The following is a 22,242-nucleotide window of genomic DNA, read 5'->3' on the forward strand; positions in this document are numbered from 1 at the left end:
TTACTCACTTTGGTAAGGTCTTAAATGAATGTTGAGCGTGGGGGTCCTCTTTTTGATGGGGTTTCGAATTAGATTACAGAAGAGAAAACTGGAGTTTGAGATGGCAGCAGTTGCTGCGGCACGGACAATTGCTATAGTAATCCTGGCTGTAGTGTCTACTGGGAAGAGGTCAGGTTTACAAAGAATATCAGGAATGTTAACTACAATACAATGGCGATAGGATAGAAATAAAACTCCCTAAAACTGGAAACTAGAATCTGAGCCTTGCCAGCTTGTTCCCTCAACTCTATGTCAAAGAACTCAGATGGGGGTTGGGGGGGCAGCTGGGTAGCTCAGTGGATTGAGAGCCAGGCCTAGAGATGGGAGGTCCTGGGTTCAAATTTGACTGACACTTCCCAGCTATGTGTCCCAGGACAAGTCACTTGACCCCCATTGCCTACCCTTACCACTCTTCTGCCTTGGAGCCAATACACAGTATTGACTCCAAGATGGAAGGTAAGGGTTTAAAAAAAAAAAAAAAGAACTCAGATGGAGGTGGCTGGAACAGACTGTTGCTTGGCTGGTGGTCACTCCTTGGCAATTAGCACAGGGCAATAAGGGTTTAATCCCTTCTCTGGCATCTATAGCCCATAAATACTTTCTACATGGCTTTCTCTATTTCTTTGAACTATTTTAATAAATTGTTTCATATAAGTTAGGAGCGATCCTTTTGCTTTTTAAATGTCTGCTAATTCATTGCACCTAGACATAGGGAAGCCATATGGAAAATGGTGATCAGACTGTTGTACATATGATTAAATGGTTCAGAAGCTTAAACCTCTGTCCAGAATGGTAGTTGCTTGCTAGAGGGTCAGCTCACTGGGCATTTAGTTTTTAGTAGCACCTAAAGGGAAGAAATAGAAAAACTACATGACTTGAGACCACATGACACCTAGGTTTACAGAGTTATTTGGTGAACTAGATTCAGGTAGTTTTTAAAGCAAAGACATCACCGGGGAACCTCCAGCCTCCAAAACTAGTGAGTAGAGGGGCACTAGGAGAAGCTCACACCTCTTGGATTGCCTTATCACCAGAGAGAGGTACTGTGTGGAAGAATCTTCTCTTCTACATTTACTCAGTTGGAAGGAAAAGTGTCTCTTCCTTTTGTTTTCACTTTATATTCTAAATCAGAAAAAACTTTTCAGATAGTACATCATATATAGGGTCTCTATGATGAAGCAATAGGTTGGGCGATGCAAGCTTTGAGGATAATCAGAAAAGGAGAGAGATGATTAAAGCCTGAACCAGTCAGGGAAATTGTGATCATATTGACTGATAAAAATCACCATTATTGACTGATACCACTGCCACTGTGTCTACCTGATCCAAGGCAACCACCTGAGAATAGATGAGGTAACATCAGTAACACCTAAATTTCTCTAGGAAATAAAAGGTCCTTTCCCCTATTTGTTCCAAACAGAGGCTGGTGCAGTCTTAGGACCAGGGGTCTTGTGAATTTAAGTAGTCACCAGGCTTTCATCCTGACCCATGAAGCCATCACCCAGGGGAGCTCCCCCGTGGAGTGAAGGGGCCCATCATCCATGCCACCCCTCACAACAACTGCTATTCAGCTGCCACTGACAAGCAAGTACAGCCAAGAACCCTGGGACCAGTATTATCCAGCAGAACACTGGCTGTTTCCAACCCAGCTACCATAGCCATCATCTAGGGAAGCAACCCATACGAGGATACAGCATGCCAAAATGTCTCTTCAGGTGCTGCAGCCACAGCTACTTTAGAACCAGAAAAGATAATTCCTGGCATTGTCAGCTTCCAAGCCAAAATGGATATGGATCTAGTAATGGAAATTACACTGATACTGTACCATGCACCTTGAGAATGTACCCTGAGAATTACTGGGACTTTCCATATAAGTGGCAGCTGAAACCTATATGTGAAGCCTTCCTCACTTCCCCCGACCCCCATTAGATTTATGAGGTGCTTGAGAGCAGGAATTACCTTATCTTTGTTTGTATCCCCAATGCTTAGCATAAGAGTTTGCACATTGTGTTTAATAAATGTCTCTTTCATTCATTCATCCATACATACATTCGTAAAGATATTGGAACTTATTCCAGGAATAGGCTAGGACGCTACACATTTGGGAGTGTGCCATATTCAAGTTCCAATCCTGTGAAAGTCCGAACCTCCTGGTTCATATAAAGTTAAAAATTTTAGCTAAATATTTCTCATGCCACCCAAATTATTTAAAACAGATCTTTTATTACAATGTGAATACAGAAACATTGTCTATAAAAAACATTGGACAGAGTTTCCAACTCAAGTCTTGGACAGTTCCCTAGACCTCTTCAGGTTTTCCCCAATAAATGGGAAAGTTGATGGTGCAAGATTTGAGGAACCTCACAGTTCACCTAGTTCAACTGCATCATTTTCTAATGGCTAAGAAACATTTCAAGTCTCTCTTCCAGTTCTATTATTCTGATTCCATCTTACCAGAGTTACTCAGAAAAAGTCACACATAAATTGAATTTTTTTCAAAGACTAAAAAAAAAGTATGGAGTAATTTCAGAGATACTTTATCATCACTTGAGTAATCTAATTGTCCTTGGCTTCTGACTCCTTAATTTCAAGTTGCTTAAATTTAAATCTTTCTTTCCCAACAAATCTGTTGGTCTGTTTTAAAATGGCCCAACTTTTCCCACCTTCCCCCCCCCCAAAAAAAAAGCCAAAGAACACATTTTGATGCACTAGAGCAGTGATTCCCAAAGTGGGCGCCACTGCCCCTTGGTGGGTGTGCAGTGATAGCCACAGGTGCATTTATCTTTCCTATTAATTGCTATTAAAATTAAAAAAAATTAATTTCCAGGGGACCAAGTAATATTTTTTTTTGGAAAGGGGGCAGTAGGCCAAAGAAGTTTGAGGACCACTGCACTAGAAGGAGCTTAACTGTTTGAGAGGAAGTGTGATATCAGAGCAATGGAACTCGGATGAGAAAACTTGTAGTGAGCTAGATCTCCTTTTTATTTTTATTTATTTTTTTTTAGGATTTTTTTTTAAACCCTTGTACTTCGGTGTATTGTCTCATAGGTGGAAGATTGGTAAGGGTGGGCAATGGGGGTCAAGTGACTTGCCCAGGGTCACACAGCTGGGAAGTGGCTGAGGCCAGATTTGAACCTAGGACCTCCTGTCTCACTCCACTGAGCTACCCAGCTGCCCCTTTATTTTTTTTTAACCCTTACCTTCCATCTTGGAGCCATTGGCTCTAAGGCAGAAGAGTGGCAAGAGCTAGGCAATGGGGGTCAAATGACTTGCCCAGGGTCACATAGCTAGGAAGTGTCTGAGGCCAGATTTGAACCTAGGACCTCCATCTCTAGGCCTGGTTCTCACTCCACTGAGCTACCCAGCTGCCCCCTTATAAAATCATCCCTCTTCTTTAACTGTAACCTGGAGCAGGTGTATTTATTTAAACAAATCTGAGCCATTGAGTTTTCTTACCTGTAAAATTATGCCTATGGCATTTGCCATATATAATCTATCTCCCATAAGTACCTATATGGAAGGATTATTTTGAAGAAAGCACTTTGTAAACCTTAAAGCACTTTGCAAATCCTAGGTTTTATTAAGAGAACTCTTAAGTTCTTCTGTGGAAGAGAATACTTTTGTCAGCTGAATAATCACATTTCATACGTATTTAAGGTTTACTTCTCTTTATTAAAAGTGGGGCATACCTTTATTGTCTTTAAAAGTGGTGAGCTTTGTTACAGAATATGCTTAATTTTGGACTAAAATACTTATGTCGATACACTACAACTGCTCTTTCCTAGTTCTATATGTCCTATCACTTGTTCATCGTGGCCTGTGCTGGAGCTGGTGCCACTGTGATTGCGCTGGTAAGTAATGTTCTCCTTGTACCCCTTAGTCTCACCGTTTCCCCAATAAATAACAAAGTTTCCTTTTTAGCTTTTGTCATCTTGCTGGATAAGGTAAAATGCCAACCACTGTTCAGTTGTTTGTTTGTAAACTTGTGCTATAGGTTAACTGTCTTGATACAGAATATGGATTAAACTAAATTGGGTGATCTAGAAAGAGAAACTATCAGCAGAAGAAATATCTTAAAATACCCTGGTCTTTTGATAAGCACTGGTAAATTATTTTTGTTGAACTTTGTCCTGGGTTTCATAGCTTCGAGAATAAACACATCCTGACTTGAAATATGACCTGTTCCTAGCCACGAAATCCCAAATTTCTCAATGGAAGAATCTAATTAAAAGTTTGTGAAGGTTCGGGTTTTGTCAGGAAGGAAAAGCAAAAGGTAAGATGTAGAATATAGGGGTATCTCAGGTGTGCTCTGAAGATTTTGTACTGGACAAAGCTGTATTCATTTCTTTTCTTTGGAATAGACTTGGTTGTTACCCTATATTTAAAAGGGCAGGAAAATGGAGCTAAAATGAAGAAAAGCCATTTTGGGGAAATTGGAAGTATTTGACTTCTTTTCTCATGTCACTAATTCAGCTTCTTAATCTTTAGTGGGTTTTTCAAATCCAGTCTATCACAGCCTAGCATTTAAGAGGTATATGTATATGTGTAAGAATAGGCAAAAGGGCAAAAAATCCATTTCTTGGTGAGGAAGGCTTTTTTTGCTAATGGTTTGAAAGGGGGAAAGAACGTACATTAACTGAAAATGAACGATTTTGAACTAGCTGAGGCTTTAGCTCTCAGCTACCTGTATCTTACTCTCCTGTATTTTGTTCTCTTCCACCAGCTGATCTACATGATGGCTACTACATATAACTATGCGGTTTTGAAGTTTAAGAGTCGGGAAGATTGCTGCACTAAATTCTAAATTGAAATAAGGCCAATACAGAGCTTTAGAGAGCTACATTGTGTGGCTTGAACTACCACTGACACACCATAGACTAAAACAGAGTCTAGATTTTGAAGTTTTGTGATCATAATTTGTAAATAGCTTCAGTAAACCATTAGCATAGTCAATTAATAAAGTGACTTATTGTATATGGATTCTAGAATGGTAAGATCTGGCTATTACCTATAATTTTGAGAGGATTCAGTTATTTTACTGACACTGGTAACATCCCTTAAAGACAGGACTTTCTTGAAGTTAACATGTATTTGCTTTTTTTTCTAAAGCAGTTACTTTTAGATCAAATACTGGAACTCTTGAATGCTTGCGTCTTTTCTCATTTTTTCCTTGCTTTTTATATTATTTCAAAGATTTAAAACAAAAACCCTAGCACAGATGCTAAAGATAAGATGAAAGAGAACCACTAAAATTTGGGCTTTAATAGTTTTTATCATGTTTTCTGGGGGAGGGAAAATCATTAGATTAGAAAAAATACTTTTAGATTTTAAAAAAAACTTTTAAAACATTTCAGCACATTGGAAAGTCACCTGGTTTGACACCCAACTAAAAATTCCTATACAGCAGCAAGATAGAAATTTACATAACTATTCATTTGGTGATTTTTTTCCCCCTTTAAAGGAATTTATTCTTCTATTTTGCGCAACACAATCAGTCCTAAGCTTCCCTCCCCACTTCCAAAATAAACTGAAAAGTGGTATCTTAAATCTTGTGTATCGGTGCAGTAGTAACTGATTTCTCAGTAGCCAGTTCTTGAAATGCAAGTTAAGATTTTAATGGGAAGAGAAATTGTGCAAAGACCTGAATATCTCAAAGATGTTGGAAAAGAAATGAGAGAAATAAAGGTCATAAGATGTAGAATTGCATTACAGGAAATATGAAGGAAAGGAGATGGGATGAAATGTGGTTGTTCCATCAACTGTAATGAACAATTTTCTCATGGACTCAGATATTGAATGAAATGAGTTCTAAAATGAAAAATGTAGCTGTAAATTGTCACCACTAAAATCTGTTAATCCAGAGACTGCATGCTTTGCTTATAGTTTTTAGTTTGGGTTTCATATTCATTATTTAAATGTTCTCATGTTAAACTGTAGTTTTTTCCCCCATTATTTACACAAAATAAACATTGTTTACAGTTGGGGGGGAAGATTTGTCCTTACCTACCTTGTAAGAAATGTCTTTGTACACCTATTTTAAAATCCAAACACCAACGTAGTACATACCTAGATTTGTGCATCATACCTAAACAACACTCCCCAAGTGGCAAAAAGTGCTTTGCTGTTTTTCACTTAACGCTTTTTCTTATAACCTTGGCCATTTAAACAAAATGCTCCTAGTTTATAAACTAACTTCTCTTCATTCCGTTAATATTAAACAGAATAGAAAGGCATGCTTGCTCTTCAGGAAGCCATTTATACTGACCCTCTGATTCTTCCATAGCAGAATGTGTGTATTAATATAGAATAACCTCCTCTCATTTTTATGAAAGAATGTCTATCTCTTAATCTGACTAGCAGCTTGCTTTGCCTTTTGACATGCTCACTAGCCATCATGCTCACCCTTCTCTTCCAGATCCACTTCCTCATGATACTGTCTTCTAACTGGGCTTACTTAAAGGATGCAAGCAAAATGCAGGCCTACCAGGATATCAAAGCAAAAGAAGAACAGGAACTTCAGGATATCCAGTCTCGGTCAAAAGAACAGCTCAATTCTTACACATAAATGTTTGCCAGAGTAATTCAGCAGAAGAATTTATAGCTCTGACAAATCATCAAACGGCTGCTCTGCAGTACAGATGTATATCCACCAAACAAACTAATATAGGAGTACAAAAACTTCACTATCAAGCTCCTGGGACTTGTTTCTAGGAAAACCTTCCACTGGGTAAATCTTTCTTCCTTTAGAACAGCTATTTGGAGGTTTCATGTCAGCCATTTTAAAAGGCAACACTTTTGACACAAGGATTGTTTACCCTTTTTCAGATTAATAGCATTCCCAAGTTTTGCTTTGCTTCTATTGGTGTGGTCACTGTAGCAATGGGAATCAGTTATGCTCTTTGGTAGGGGCTCTCAACTTTCTGGCATTGGCAAATTTATCTATCTACATGTAAATGCCATCAGTTATCTACCAAGCTCCATTTCTGACAGCTGACATTTGTTTTGGCATTTTGGCTCTTAAAAAGTTTTTTATAAGGTGAGTTTTTTTTTTCCCTCCTGATGAGCTAGCTTCCTAATTTGTCCAATTAATTCCCTGAGCCAGTCAGAAGGCAGCTATTCAGAAATGCCTCAATGAGCCACTATAATTCTGCCAAACTTACTGCTGGAACAACCCAGATTCTTATTCATGGGCAAGCCCTGTAGAATTTGTTTTATACATCATTCAGTTTTAATAAAATGGTGTGACCCAGTAATCGGGTTTTTTTCCCTTCCTAAATGCCAGCTTTGCCTTAATGTAAATTTCTTCTAAATTTCTAAGAATTTATATAAGAGGAGACCATGACTTCTTCATGGTACTTCATTTGACAAATTTCCTTTCTTAATTAAGAAGTGTTACCTTGTTAAAATGACCACCATCAAAAACCATTCTTAGATGGTCGGATAGTGAGTTTGAAGTTTCATACAAGCTATCTAAAATCGAATTACAAGTAGACCACAGACCTCCTTGCTTTTCTAGAACTTGATATCTAAATTAGAATTTGTATTTATTTTGTTTTCTTTAAACAAATCTTAGTTATGACCCCAAAATAATGATGTTCAGCAAAAAAGCTGCTAGAGTTCAAGCCATTTTCAACAGAAACTTGCCTTCTATATCGTTGTGTTTCAGATGCATTAAGTGATTATTGGGTATTAGTGATGGTAAATTTGTGTTGTTCTTTATGAAATGATAAATATAGCTGTTGGGTTTATCAGTGCTTTTAAAAAAAGCTACATAATATAAAGTTAACCACTGTATATTCATGTTTAAAGATAACTTGTAGTTTGGCTGTTTCCTGGATATTAAAACACATACCTGTGTGAAAATGTATAAAAATGAAAGGAAGCATACACTTACTTAGAAGCTATTAAAACTGATCTTTTATCAGGTACTCTATTTCATTTGGATCATTAAATTTAATTGCCTAAAAATTTTTTTTTAACCCTTTTCACATTGGGGGGAAGCTCTCTTCTATGTAGAGCAAATGACAGTTATTTAGTGTTTGTTTTCCTGTTGCATGAAGGAGACTTAAATATTTTTCTCAGCAGTGCAGGTGCTGTCATATAGTCCAGTGTTCTCATAGAAGAGTAATGGAGGCAGTGTCTTAAAGCCCAGTTCTTTTTCTAATTCTAGGTAGCTATTACCGGGAGTTTTTGAACGTTTCATTTTAAGTAGTCTAATATTTTTTATGTAAAGATCATTAAATTTTGCTATGTATAAATTTTTGTAACCTAACAGTGAATCAATATTTTCTATCAGTGCCAAGGGCTTCCTGTAGTTATATTCAAGTGTTACAATAAATATTTGTAGATAATAGAGCCAACATGTGTATGCTTATTTTAAGATTCTATCTAGGCAAAAGTAGTTGTGGCTGTACTGATAGTAATAAAATAAAATTATAGCTTCCTTCATTTGGTGTTATAGCATACATAAACTCTTGCTTTTGTCTTTGGGTTGGCTATCTTAAAGTAATAGTATACTTAAATGTATTAAATTTCATACTAATTAGTTAACAAAATGTTTGTTGGAGGTTGTATGTTTTGGTAAAAAACAAATTTAAAGCAAGAAGAATTCAAGAGAACTCTGTAATCATTGGATTGTGTTTTGCAAAAGCTACATTTGCTATGTGATATCAATATCTCATAGTTCCATGGACCTATACAATTTTTAAATGAAATTTCACTGGAAATTGCTTATGTCATCAAGTGTTTGAGGATCTATAACGAATAGTAGGGCTAGACTTTTATTAGAAAATTTGGTACTGGTCTATTGAAAAGACCTCAGGAAAGCACAGTTTTGCATTTTGAAAACTGTCTTAAGGTGCTTCAAAGTATGTATATTTATAATATACTATTGTTATATTTAATACTTTCAATTCATATATTATGTAATACATTTAACTTTTACAAATCCTAAGAATATCAAGTTCATAAATAGGGTAAAAAGAGTTTACCAATGGTCTTTTTTTTTTTAATCAAGGTCTAATGTGTAATAGGAATGAACAGTGAGTCAATTCATTAAGGTTTTATTTGTACTTTTAATTATCATCCTGATTACCTGCCAGTAATTATATATTTAAATATTTTCAGCAGAGTCTCAAATCAGTATTTTTACATAAATAATGACACTTAAAATTCATGCTTAAGGCCCAAATTGATAGGTTCTTCTTTGTACATCTATTGTGAAGCATTAACTATTCTTCCACATGCAACCTTCGCCCCAAATCTTCTCATCAGTTCTGACACAAAAGGTCCTAAAGTATATATGTAACTGTTACTTATACATACCTTAATTATATTTTATACCTTCCTAAGTCTTTTCATAAAATTCGACTAAATCTCTTGAAATTGAATACAATTTAAAATTTTAAGCATTTATACCTTGGAAAACTTGAATAGCTACTAGTAGCAAACAAAGAATTATTCTCTCATAGTTGTATATGGTATAAATAAGTAGATTTGAAAGAGAAATAAAATATTAAAGTACTTTAGTCATTCTACAGGCAATCCAAAGCAATTATCTTTATCTAGATCAATGACAAAAATGTCACTGATCTAGATAAAGATAACTGTTTCTGAAAGCCTTTAATATAGCATGCTGTTTTACATGTTTTAAGTCTTCAAAACAGGTTTATGTTTAAATGCATCAATATTTTTCTAATTATTATGGTTTTCCATGTATGCTAGTAGATAAACAGTACATTCTTTATGAAATTTCACATATTATGAACTTTAGCTAGGATTTTTTTTTATTTTTTAAATGACTACTTTTTAAAAATTGACTGATCCCCGCCTTCATTAGAAGAAAGGCAGTGTGTCATATTGGATAGCCAGACTTGGGAGTCAAAATGACCTGGGTTGAAGACTTTCTTCTGACAATATGTGTGACTGAGCAAATCATTTAACCTCTCTGTGCCTCATGCAGATCTTTAAGACTAGCTTGCTGAGCAGGGGCTTATCTGAATTGATAGAATTTTCTCACAAGAGGTTCCCTAGGCCAATCAAATTACAGGTCTGAACATAGAGCCAATAAATAAATAGTAACCTTTTTAATTAAGCTCTGAAGAAAATTAAACACAAGAATATCATTTTCCATTAATTTTACTGCAACAGATAGTGCTATTGAGAAATTTATTTTTCTAGAGTTCTGATGTTCTCTGGAGGAATTAACTTTAATCTAACATTATATACTAAGTATTAAAAACAGAGTTCCAAGTTTTATAAATTCCCTGAAAAAGGCACACAACTATAAAAAGTCAGAGAGCTAGGGGGACAGATGTCCCCTTTTTCAAAAAGAAAAGAAGGTAATTTGTTTGCCAAGGCTATCAATTTTGAAAAGCTTGACTGACGTATAACAAAAGTAAATTTTTCAGTAAATTGTTCATCGCAGAGGGGAGATAGTTTAACCTGTGTGCTTAAGTCTTGTAACTAATATTAGTCTTGTATATATAAAGTTTCTTTTGAAAAAAATGGAAAAGCAAGTAAGGCAAAATACTTCAATAACTTTACCAAAACTGTGCATTATTTTAAAGGGGAAATAAATACTAATTTATACCAATAGCATCTGTGTAAAGTCCTTGAAGACAATCTTCTTTAGAAAATAACAGATGCAACTTCAAAGATTTTCTATGTAAAATCTTTATTAAATATTCCGGCTTTCAACAATGAAAACCTGGGCCTATACTTGATACATGACACTGCTCTAAGTATGAGCCCAGGAAGCAAACATCTCACCAGAAGTCATCTGGTTCTTCAGAAGCTGACAAACTAAGGGAAAAAGGGAAAAGAATAATTAAAAAAATTATTTCTTAGAAAGCATTTATGAATTCCATGAAATTTTGAAGAGCTCAAACATTAACAGCTAAGAGGAGTATCTTATATGCCTTTAATTTAACAACACTAGTTAAATTATAATACTAATTTTGCTTGGGATACCATACCTCTCAGCTTTATCATTAGATAACAGTGTTTCTTCTATAGATGCTTCTTCCAAAACTTCTTTTTTTGAGCTCTGAAGAGTAGAAAAAAAATGTTAAATATCTTATATTTGGTAGAAATGTTATATTTTGTAATTTATAATTTCAGCTAAAATATATACAAATAAAATATGAAAATAAAGATTAATAAAATAGCCAGTAAATTAGTGTATTTAGTAGCAATCACAATAACTATACATTTTATATTCTCTGAAGTACTTAAATGAGAATCTACAAAGTACTCAATTATTACAACCACAACTAATGTATTTACTGATCTAAAATGATATTCCAATATTTTTTAGTTTGTCCTATACAGAGGTTGTAGAGATGTAGGTGGATGACTATGCTTCTCCGTCTTTAAAATCAAAGCCATCAATTTCTATTAAATTGTGTTTTTTTGACTGTCATGGCATATAACTGGGAAAAAAAAGCCTCCAAAGTCCCTAGAAAAAATTTAAATATGTGAAATAATCATGATTAGCTACTCTCCATTATGAGCTTAATATAAGAAAAAAGCTGCCTCTACAATTGAAATTTTTAATAGAGAGATATCATAACTGACTGTACACAGTATTACAGAATCACACATTCAACTAATTGCCATTTAAACTTTGTCCTTTAAAATTTCTTCTTACCTTAACTGATTCCTGTTCTTTATTCTGCTGGATAATTTTCATATATTTTTCTAAAGGGTTGACAATTTCTTTGTTTTCCAATTCTTTTTCGATGATTTCTAACCCTTTAGCATCTTTTTCTACTTCACTTTTTAATGATTCTTCAAGTAATATCTAGAAAATAAAATTGGTGAGAATTTGTTTTCATGATAATAAGCACTGATTAAGCAAGGAAAAACAATCCCTGCCCTGAAGGAATTTACATTCTAACTAGAGATTGTGTGTGTGTGTGTGTGTGTGTGTGTGTGTGTGTGTGTGTGTCTCTTGTGAAGGAATCTTCAAAGAACTAGAGATAGGTGAGGAGGGAAGCACATCCCAGGTAAAAGGCACAGAGAAAAAGAAATGGAAGTGTCAAGTGTTAAGAATACCAAGAAGGGACATTTCATTAAATTGCAAGTAGTGGGGCAGCGAGGTGGCTCAGTGGATTGAGAGCCAGACCTAGAGACGGGAGGGTCCTAGGTTCAAATCTGACCTCAGACACTTCCCAGCTGTTTGACCCTGGGCAAGTCACTTAACCCCCACTGCCTAGTCCTTACCACTCTTCTGTCTTGGAATCAATACAGAGTACTGATTCTAAGGCAGAAGGTAAGGTTTAAAAAAAATACAACTGCAAGTAATACAGGGCCAGGTAGTGAAGAGTAAACACAAAAGTTTATAATTGAACCTACAAACAGCAGAGAAATAATGGAGTTTACTAAGTAGGAAGTGGACATGTGGAGTAGGAGGAAACTAAATAAGAGGTTATTATTGAAATAATTTGAGCAAGATGAGGGAAGGGCCTGAACTGGATAAATGACTATATGAGAGCAGAACATATATGTGTGATGTCTTGGAGAGAAAAATAGATAAAATGAATGAGTGAAGAATTAAGGATATTACCAAACAAATAGAAAAAATAGTACCAAGTATAAGATTGAAAAAGATATATCAAATGAAGGAAAACATTCTATATCACCATTTCTTCATTCAGTCTTTGTAGTTCTTTTTGTTCTCTTTCAAAAATTTCCAATCTTTCTCTCTGTCGCTTTTCTTCTCTCTCTTTCCGTTCCTCTTCCCATTTTTCTTCTGTGTTCTGTTCTTCTAAATCTAGCATTATTAGTAATGAAAAATGAATCATTTAGAGACAGATGCCAAACTTGATGTAAGGGATTTTTAGATTAAGAGACCATCATCAAGCCAACTCTCTCATCTTAAAGATGAGGAAACAAACTTGGAGAGCTTTCAACTTTCCACAGTACCACCCTACCTTCCAGAATAAGTACTAACTTGTCCTGATGCCCTATAATCTTGTGCCCTGTTATTCTAGATTAATTAAAAATATGTAATCTCAGTCAATTCTTCCAACTTTTTCCCCATCTGATTAAAACAAAAATTTGTATCAGAGCCACTAATAAAGTCACAGGTGTCATTAAGGGCTAATGGCCATGCCATGCTGGGTACAGGGTGGGGAGGACAGTCATTTATCCAAACTTCCAAAGGATAGGAAAGAGAATTTTTCAATTTTCATCAAAAGAAAAGAATACAGACTTATTATCCTTGTTTATTTTCTCTATGAAGCACCAATGCATGAGATGTTATCTTTTTATAGGCAGCATTTAAATTGCTTTCATCTGCTTTATAAATAAACCCTTTGCTAGGGTTGTCAATTTTAAACAGTTAGATTTTAAAATTTGAGGTCTGGTGCTATTTTGAACCAATGCCCTAAAGGACAGCCTAGTTCAAGGTTTATCATTTTCATTTATCATCTGATACAATAAGAATTTTTCCTGAGCCCTATGCCTGCAACACCAACCTCCTATTGGAACTCTCCAGCTGAATGTCCACAGATCCCAAACTAAATGTCTCTAAAACAAAACTCATTGCTCTCCTGTTCCTCCTTCAAACTTTTCCTATCTTCCTAATTATCCACATTCATAGCTTCAAACTCTTCATATTCTCTCACCACCACCTGGCATACTAGTTACCAAAATCTCTTTGTCCTTTTTACTCATAATTACCACACTACTTCAGGGTTTCATTAACTCTCACCTTGAATATAACAATAGTTTCTTAACAGGCATCTATCTAGTCTCTAACCCTTATTGTTCATCTACAACAGAACTGCCAAAATAATCACACCCACGTTTAACAATCTTCAGTGGAGGGTACAGCTAGGTAGTCCAGTAGATTGAGAGCCAGGCCTAGAAAAGGGAGGTCCTAGTTCATATCTGGCCTCAGACACTTCCTAACTGTGTGACCCTGGCTAAGTCACTTAACCCCATTTCTTGGCCCTTATATCTCTGCTACCTTGGAACCAATAAACAGAATTTATTTTAAGATGGAATGTTAAGGTTTAAAACAGAAAAAGGAAAGAAAGAACCTTCAGTGGCTCCCTTGTCTCTAGAATAAAATACAATCTCTTTCGTTTGACTTTGAAAGCTTTCAAAATCTGTCTAAAACTTACCCTTTCCAGATTCCTCACATTATTTCCCATCATGCATTTGTCTACTTAACACAGCATTCCATCTCCTATCTCTTTGCCTCCCTCTCTCATCCCCAACTGAAATCCTTGAGGGCAAAGACTATTTTGTCAATGTCTCCCTAGTAGCTAGAATGCTACTTTGCAGACAGCAAGAGACTAAAAAAATACTTGCTGAAATTATTTTGTGTACTTCAAAAAAGAATAACTTATCAGAAGCAGAACTCATTATAATCTGCACACAAATATATTTTCTCCTTTAATAATGGTTTTTATTCTTAAGATAATGGCATTTAAATCAAGAAACTTGAGGCTGCTTGAATGTTTAGAAAATTGAGATGTTAGGTAATTTAACAGAAAAAGTGTTTACATTACAGATAGCCTATCAGGGGACTTAAGTACTTTTGAAAAGAGAAAAAAAGTAATAGCTCTGAATCAAAGTTAAACTTGTTATATTTAAATGTTTTTAACCCAGATATTAGTAACTATCTTAAAGGTTAAATCACTTATTCAAGAAGCCTTTTATTTAAATAATTCAATATTTAATTAACTTAAAAAAACTTACTTGGGCCTTGATGAAAAGTAGTTATTGTTGGCTCATTGTTTATGACATTGTTAGTGGGAACCTTATCTCCCGCTTGATATAGCACATCTTTTTCAAGTTGCTTTGGAATGTTCCCACCATCTAAAAGAGGTTTGGACAATGGCTCCATTATTCCCTAATTATAACAGAGGGGCAAAAGAACAGTTGCAGTGTGGAAATAGCTGGTCTTAAAATACTTTAAATTTAGGCAGCTAAATAATTTGATGGGAAATATTAAGACTATACTCTTAGTTGTAAACAGAGAATTAGTTATGTCTCAGAATGTTTTTAAACAAACCCATACATTAAAAATTTATATATATTTTTATACTGGCAGTTTTTAGGAGATTCTAGAAAAGAAATAGTATGAATGCTCCTAACCCCTTATTAATTCAATTTTTCATATTTTTTACATCTCATATCAAAATGATTTCAGCTTATAAATTAATATTTTATCATAAAACCCCTAATTTGAGACATTTTTTGATATGTTACAATTTTGGATCTGAAAGAAAGATCAAAATGAAGGCCCAATATTACAGACCTCATTAATATTTGAAGCCAGGGTTAAAAGCTAGCTCTCCAGACTTTTAAGGCCAGTTTAAGGCTGGTTTTTAATCCCAATCTAGAGAAATCTAAGCTCAAAATAATCAAAAGAAAATTTTAAGATTTTTTAGTTTATAAAAAGTAAAAAATAAGACATTTACTTTAAATTTTATATGAATTCCACTTTCATTCAGGCATTGATTCCTTTTAATAATTTCTGATATTGTGACTGACGCTAGCGGAAAAACTAAATGACATCAATCAAACACCTCTTTTGGACTTTGTGAACTATAAAATTCCATCTTCTTTATCTTTAATTCTAGAACCTTCCTCTTTATTCTCTAGATAGCTTGTTTGTTTGTATTTGTCAGCTTGTTGTCTCATTAGATTGTGAGCTCTTTGTGGGCAGGAATTATCTTTTGCCACTTTTTTTTATCCCCAGCACCTAGCACAGTATAGGAATAAACCTTAATTTATCGATTAATTAATAGAATGTTAAAGATGAAGGGAAAAGAAAGACCATCTAGTTTGCCTTGTTTTAGCAGGCAAGAAAACTAATTTGCAAAAGTGACATAAGCTGGTTAGTGGCTCAAGGAACAAGAGCCCCAAATTCCCAAATGGTAAAATCTATTGCCCTTTTAAAAAAAGTCTAATAAAAGTCTACGAAATACGTAATGAAGAACATAAACCTATACTGCATAATAAACATTTCCTGACTTGTATTTACTCTCTATATAGTGGGTATATTCCACTAAAATTATCAAATTATTCAAGCTGGTAAGTATTAGAACTTACATTCTAAAGAAGACTGATTTTGAACATCTTCAATGCCTAATTTCTCCGAATCTGAAAATCCACTTATATCTTGATCCGTGTGCTTCTCAGAATTACTAAAAGAAATAATTAAGATTCATTAATGTTAAAGTCAAAAGCACAGAGGAATAAAAATGCTTTCTGCTTTAGTAAAACACTTCACTCTATGGTTTCTAAAAGAATTCTTTCAGATAACATTTTTTAAAATATCTGTTGTTAAGGACCAATCTGACAAATCCCATAATGATATGATCGAATTCTTGAAAACTCATAAAGCTTACTCAGCACTACCTGTATGTTATTCTTATTTTTTAAATCAGAACTAAAAATTGTTTATTTTTAAGAACAAGATCTAGATCTACAGAATCTCATTCATGAGTTTCAAAGAAAAAAAATTTACATTCCACTTTTCAATAGTCACACCTTGTAACTTCTTATTTCAAAAGTACAGGTTAATGATACAATAATCATAAGGCCTAATCTTCCATTTTAAATATCTAAGAACTACATAGGTGTTAATGCTGTAACAGCTTTTATGTTTCAAAATAAATTGAACTTTAAAAAAAAATCTGTCTTGTCTTCATCTCTGTATTATTAAGGGAGCCAAAGGTACCAAAGCACTGAAAAGGTTTACGAAGAAATTCATTATTTTATGGTGCAAATATATAGAAATGCCTTCTATGTAATTTTTTGAGGCCATTCAAAAATGAATACGAAAGACAAACATTAAATTCAAAATACTGTCTGTATTAAGCACAACTAATCATAAAAGAAGTGAGAATTACATATGAGTGTTATTAGAATAATGGAAGCAGGAACTTATACTTCTTTATATCTATGGTACAGGCCTTTCAGAGGAATCAAGATTAAATATAATAATATTTGGGAAACTTACAAACTACAAAGCTAGAAGGGACTTTATATATCTCACCCAACCTACTCATTTGAAAAAAAGAGGAAACTGAGATCAAGTATTTGTAATTACATGGCTAAAACATAAGAGTCAAAACTGAAATCAAGATCTAAATGTGTTAAAATTATAGTTATGAGGTTATATTTTTTATTACATCTTTCACTTCTTTTGGACCATACTCCAAATGTTTCTTCACATCTGTACCCCACACTCTACCACCATTATCTTCTGTCATATTCATTTTTAATTTTTCATAGATTGTCTTCCTGCCATTTATAATAACAAAATAAAACATGAACTTATCTAACTACCAAGAACATAGCAAGAACATAAGAAAAAAAAGCCCCTTAGAAATCCAAAATTCAACTTGATTTAGTCAGGACAACCCTTCAAACGAATCTTGGTTTTTCCGAATACTGTGATTAAAAAGCTTTCTTAACTGTTAACAGTACTTTACCACAACAATCCTGTGAAGTGCAACATCTCATTTTACAGGAAAAAACACTTGGGGAATTTCAGACTTGCTTATTAGTCATATAGCCTAAAGAAATATATGACAGACCTAGAACCAAGTGGCTCTAAGTCTAGGATTCTGTGATTACATCCTTTAAATCAGATTATAGGGCTTTGGCAGGAAAGTGCAAGATGGTCTTTTTTGCATGCCTGTTTCATCAATTCCCCTAAAAATGTGATGGGCAAACTACAGCCCGAGGGCCAGATGGGGGGGGTGGGAGGAGACACCTGAAATGTTCTATCCAGCCGCACGACATTATTCCTACTCTAACAAATACAGTGAGTAGGATACAAAACAATGAAACTTCAAGAGTTGCCTTAGAAACAGACTGACAGATGAGCATTTCCTTTCCTTTGGCCCCCTCTTTAAAGTTTGCCCATCACTGCCCTAAAACATTCCTAGTCTCCCAGCATCTTAACCTCAGAATTATTCTTAATTCTTCACTGGTCCATACTCCACATATTCAATGACTTGCTAAATTGTTGCCATGTCTATCTCCCCACATACAGGCATACCTCAGAGATTTAACTGCAGGTTTATTAATTCTAGACCACCACAATAAAGTGACTTCTTACAATAAAGTGAGTCAAGATTTTGGTTTCTCATTACAAAAAAAAAGTTCCATTTATACTATATTGTAATCTGTTGTGTGTAACAGTATTATGTCTAAAGAAATTTACACACCTTAATTAAAAAATAGTTAATTATTGCTTGTCAGCTCTGGGAGGGAGGAGGGGAAGAAGGGTGGGAAAAAATCAAGAATCATGTAACATGGAAAAATATTCTAAATAAATAAATTAATTTTAAAAAAAGGAAATAAAAAAATTTAATTGTTAAAAAATGCTAACCATCACCTGAGCCTTCAGCAAGTCATCATCTTCTTCTTAACAGTTAACAGTTTTGCTAGTGGAGAGCCTTGCCCTCTAATCAGTGTTAATGGTTGCTGACTGACCAGAGTGGTATTTGCTGAAGGTTGGGGACCTATGGCAATTTCTTAAAATATCAGAAGGAAGTTTGCCACATCAATTGACTCTTCCTTTCAGTTGAACATTTAAAGGTCATTGTAGGGATATTAATTAGCCTAATTTCAATATTGTTTGTGTCTCAAGAAATGGGCTGACTGGTCTGTGGAAAACACATTTACTGATTTAAGTTTGCCATCTTATGGAACTTCAAAACAATTTCTATAGTAACATCAAAGGTCACTCACCACAGATCACCACAACAGGTATAATAATAAAGAAAAAGTGTGAAATATCCAAGAAATACTAAAATGTGGCAGTCAAGATGTGAGCACATACTATTGGAAAAATAGCATCGATAAGACTTGCTCAATGCAGAGTTGCCATGAACTTTCAATTTGTAAAATAAATCAGTTATCTGCAAAGCACAATAAAAGGAAGTGCAATAAAATAAGGTATGCTTGTATCTTTACTGACTCCTCTGCTCACACAATCATCACCTTAGTTCATGCCTAATCACCCTTTACTTAGACTACCTTGCAAGGATCTCTAAATTCGGGGGCAGCTGGGTAGCTCAGTGAATTGAGAGCCAAGCCTAGAGATGAGAGGTCCTAGGTTCAAATCTGACCTCAGACACTTCCCAGCTGTGTGACCCTGGGCAAGTCACTTGACCCCCATTGCCTAGCCCTTACCGCTCCTCTGCCTTGGAGCCAATACACAGTATTGACTCCAAGAGGGAAGGTAAGAGTTAAAAAAAAAAAAAAAAAAAAAAAAGGATCTCTAAACTCACGTCTCTTCCCCACTCCAGTCCAGCCTCTACAGAAATGTCAAAAGTGACTTTCCTTAGCACCAATCCGACCATATCACTTCTAAATGTAATTTTTTTTTAAACCCTCACCTTCCATCTTGGAATCAATAGTGTGTATTGGTTTCAAGGCAGAAGAGTGGTAAGGGTTAGGCAATGGGGGCTAAGTGACTTGCCCAGGTCACAGCTAAGAAGTGCCTCAGGACATATTTGAACCCAGAATTTCCTGTCTCTAGACCTGGCATTCAATCCACTGAGCCATCTAGCTGCCCCATACTCAATACATTTTAATTCTCCATATTTTCTAGTCTTTAGAATCAATTATAAACTCCTATTTGGTTTATAACACCCATCATAAACTGCACAAATCCAACCTACCTTTCCTGCCCCATAATAGGTTACTACTATTTTTTCTACAGTAGCCAAACTGGTCTTTTCGTTCTTTACATACAGCACTCCATTCATCATCTTTTGCCTTTATCCTAGCCATTTCCCCATTTCCATATCCAAAATATACTATCTCTTCATAAAATATCTCACACCTCATAAAATCCTCTTAAGATGAAACTTGAGCAGCACACTCAAAGTCTTTCCAGCTCCTCTCCCCACCTCTCAACTGCTTAGTTATCTAATCTTGTATTTATTTTGTACAAACAAAAGGAGGTGTTCTGGAAGTCTTAATACAAATTTAAAGCTATTAAAGCTGCATATGTATGCACTGTCTCTTCTGATAGAATTTTTTTTTAAGTATGGGCATTATTTTCATTTTTTACTTTTGTAATTCCTAGCACCTAGCATACTGCCTGACACATGTTAATTGATTTTAATAAATACTTTTAGACTGATTTAAAAAGACTTAGTGAGAAGGGCAATGGAAGAAAAAAGCTACAAGAATCCAAAATGTATAGTAATATGAGACAGTTTAATGAAGAAGCAAATCCCACTACAAATCTCAAAAACCCAATCTCATTTATAGAGCTTCTCAAAAGAATCATTAATGCTCATAAATTATGATACTAAGTCATCAAGAAAATGCTTAAACAGAATTTTTAGAAAGCTTTAAAGTCTAATCCTTTCAATTTACAAATGAAGAAACTTGAGGATCAGATTAAGCTACACCACAGATCCAGTCCCTATTCTTATCTAATTTACTAGGATATCCCAATTAGGAACTAGGGATACAACTGAGGAGCTTACATTTTATACAAGGAAATACTAGTTTCAATAAACAAATGAACAAATAAGATTGTAGTTTCTTTCCCCCCCAAGACCTGTAATTTCATCAGTGTATTTTGTTTTGCAATTTTCAGTCTTAAGAGAGCTGCTCAGTGAGAGGTTAGGTGATTCGCTTAGGATCACAAGACAGTTAAGTGTCAAAAATAGACTGTACTCAAGTCTAGTTTAAAGTTCAAGATCCTGAGAGGTTAAATGACTTGCCCTAGGACACACTACTAAGAAAGAATAGGATTCAAATACCGTATCCCAAAATCAAAATTTTATCCATTATGCTATACTATCTTTCATCTGCAAAAAAAAAAAAAAATTGGTTAATTTCACGGATTTCATCATACTCAAATCTCTCCTCTTTTCAAAATATTTCCCTTGATCTGGATGCCATTTCAAGCTATTGCTCTTTCTCCTTCCCTTCTTTGCCAAAATAAGAATAATTTCAAGAGAAAGATCATCAGCAACTTGGAGATTCAGAAAAGGCCTTTATACTGCGAGTTGTACTTAAATGTCAGAAGAAGCTACACATTTATTTAAGAACATGCAAGTAGGAAATGGAATCAACATGTATAGGTTACAAGTCATAGGCCAATGTAATTAGAATGAGGCATGTATGAAGGGGAGTTAAAGTTAAAAACAAATCAGAAGGTAAGTAGGATCCATATTGTAAGAGCTCGACATGAAAGGCTAAAGGATTTTTTATTTTATCTAAGAAGCAACAGGGAAAGACTAAAGATTTTTGAGTGATATTGAGTGATAAAATGTTTATTTTCAGGAATATCAATTTGGCAAATGCATGGAGAATGGATTAATGAGAAAACTGGAGGGAGGGAGGCCAATTAGGAGGTTATTATGACAGAGAAGGAAAGAGGTGATGAGAACCCGAAGTAGATTAGAAACTATGGACTATATAAACATCAAGGAAATAACACACTTTACAAAATTCTTCTTAAATATATAAAGAGATAAAGTCTCAGGTAATTGGAAAAATTCATACAAAGCTTTATAGCATGCCAATGGGCTAGTAACTACTTGGTGATACAAGGAATAAGACAGCTCCAAAAGGAGCTTATAAACTAGAAGAGTTGACAAATTTAAAAAACAGAATTTAAGTGATATGAGAAGAAATGGAGGGAAATAGAAAGTTCATCTAACTGAAATGGTCCCAGAACAGAGATGAGAGAAATCAGGAAAAAAAAATCATGGAACTCATGGCATTTGTGCTAAACCTTGAAAGAGGCAGAAAGAAATAGCAATAAGTTTAGATCTTTTTAAAAAGTGCCTAGTTTTAGGGGCAGCTGGGTAGCTCAGTGGAGTGAGAGTCAGGCCTAGAGACAGGAGGTCCTAGGTTCAAACCCGGCCTCAGCCACTTCCCAGCTGTGTGACCCTGGGCAAGTCACTTGACCCCCATTGCCCACCCTTACCACTCTTCCACCTATGAGACAATACACCAAAGTACAAGGGTTAAAAAAAAAAAAGTGCCTAGTTTTATTTACCAATTAAATGATGGTGGTTGTTGTTGTTTTTTAAATCAACTTGTTTATCAATATAGCCAATCTCATCTTTGATTTTCAGAATTTCTAGTTTGGAATTTAAGGGTGATGGGAAGTATATATTTTCCCTTTTAGCTTCATGCTTAATACACCGATCTGTTTTTGATTCTGCTGGTTTAGAGACAAAAATCTTCCCCTAA

The 22,242-nt window shown here is 34.8% G+C and overlaps 2 protein-coding genes across 5 annotated transcripts in view; one reads left to right on the top strand and one right to left on the bottom strand.

Moving 5' to 3' along the window:
* Positions 1-8,476, top strand: part of GPM6B (glycoprotein M6B) — a 61,603-nt gene extending 53,127 nt beyond the window's left edge. For 2 of the 4 annotated variants that reach the window (XM_044670366.1, XM_044670368.1), the window contains 2 exons: positions 3,825-3,890; positions 6,455-8,476. In XM_044670366.1, the coding sequence (XP_044526301.1) occupies positions 3,825-3,890; positions 6,455-6,604 (216 nt within the window). In that variant the 3' untranslated portion in view covers positions 6,605-8,476. Of the gene's footprint in view, positions 1-3,824; positions 3,891-4,762; positions 6,042-6,454 lie in introns of those variants that run through there. The other 2 variants (XM_044670367.1, XM_044670369.1) reach the window with 1 other exon arrangement.
* A 2,226-nt stretch (positions 8,477-10,702) lies between these two features.
* The window catches only part of OFD1 (OFD1 centriole and centriolar satellite protein), a 58,275-nt gene continuing 46,735 nt past the window's right edge, over positions 10,703-22,242 (bottom strand). The window contains exons 16-21 of the mRNA XM_044669269.1: positions 16,111-16,205; positions 14,752-14,871; positions 12,684-12,814; positions 11,690-11,842; positions 11,016-11,086; positions 10,703-10,842 (exon numbers count right to left, since the gene is read on the bottom strand). Coding sequence (XP_044525204.1) covers positions 10,806-10,842; positions 11,016-11,086; positions 11,690-11,842; positions 12,684-12,814; positions 14,752-14,871; positions 16,111-16,205 — 607 coding nt within the window. The 3' untranslated portion in view covers positions 10,703-10,805. The remainder of the gene's footprint in view (positions 10,843-11,015; positions 11,087-11,689; positions 11,843-12,683; positions 12,815-14,751; positions 14,872-16,110; positions 16,206-22,242) is intronic.

Source organism: Gracilinanus agilis, chromosome 3, assembly GCF_016433145.1.
Source record: "Gracilinanus agilis isolate LMUSP501 chromosome 3, AgileGrace, whole genome shotgun sequence".
Lineage (NCBI taxonomy): Eukaryota > Metazoa > Chordata > Mammalia > Didelphimorphia > Didelphidae > Gracilinanus > Gracilinanus agilis.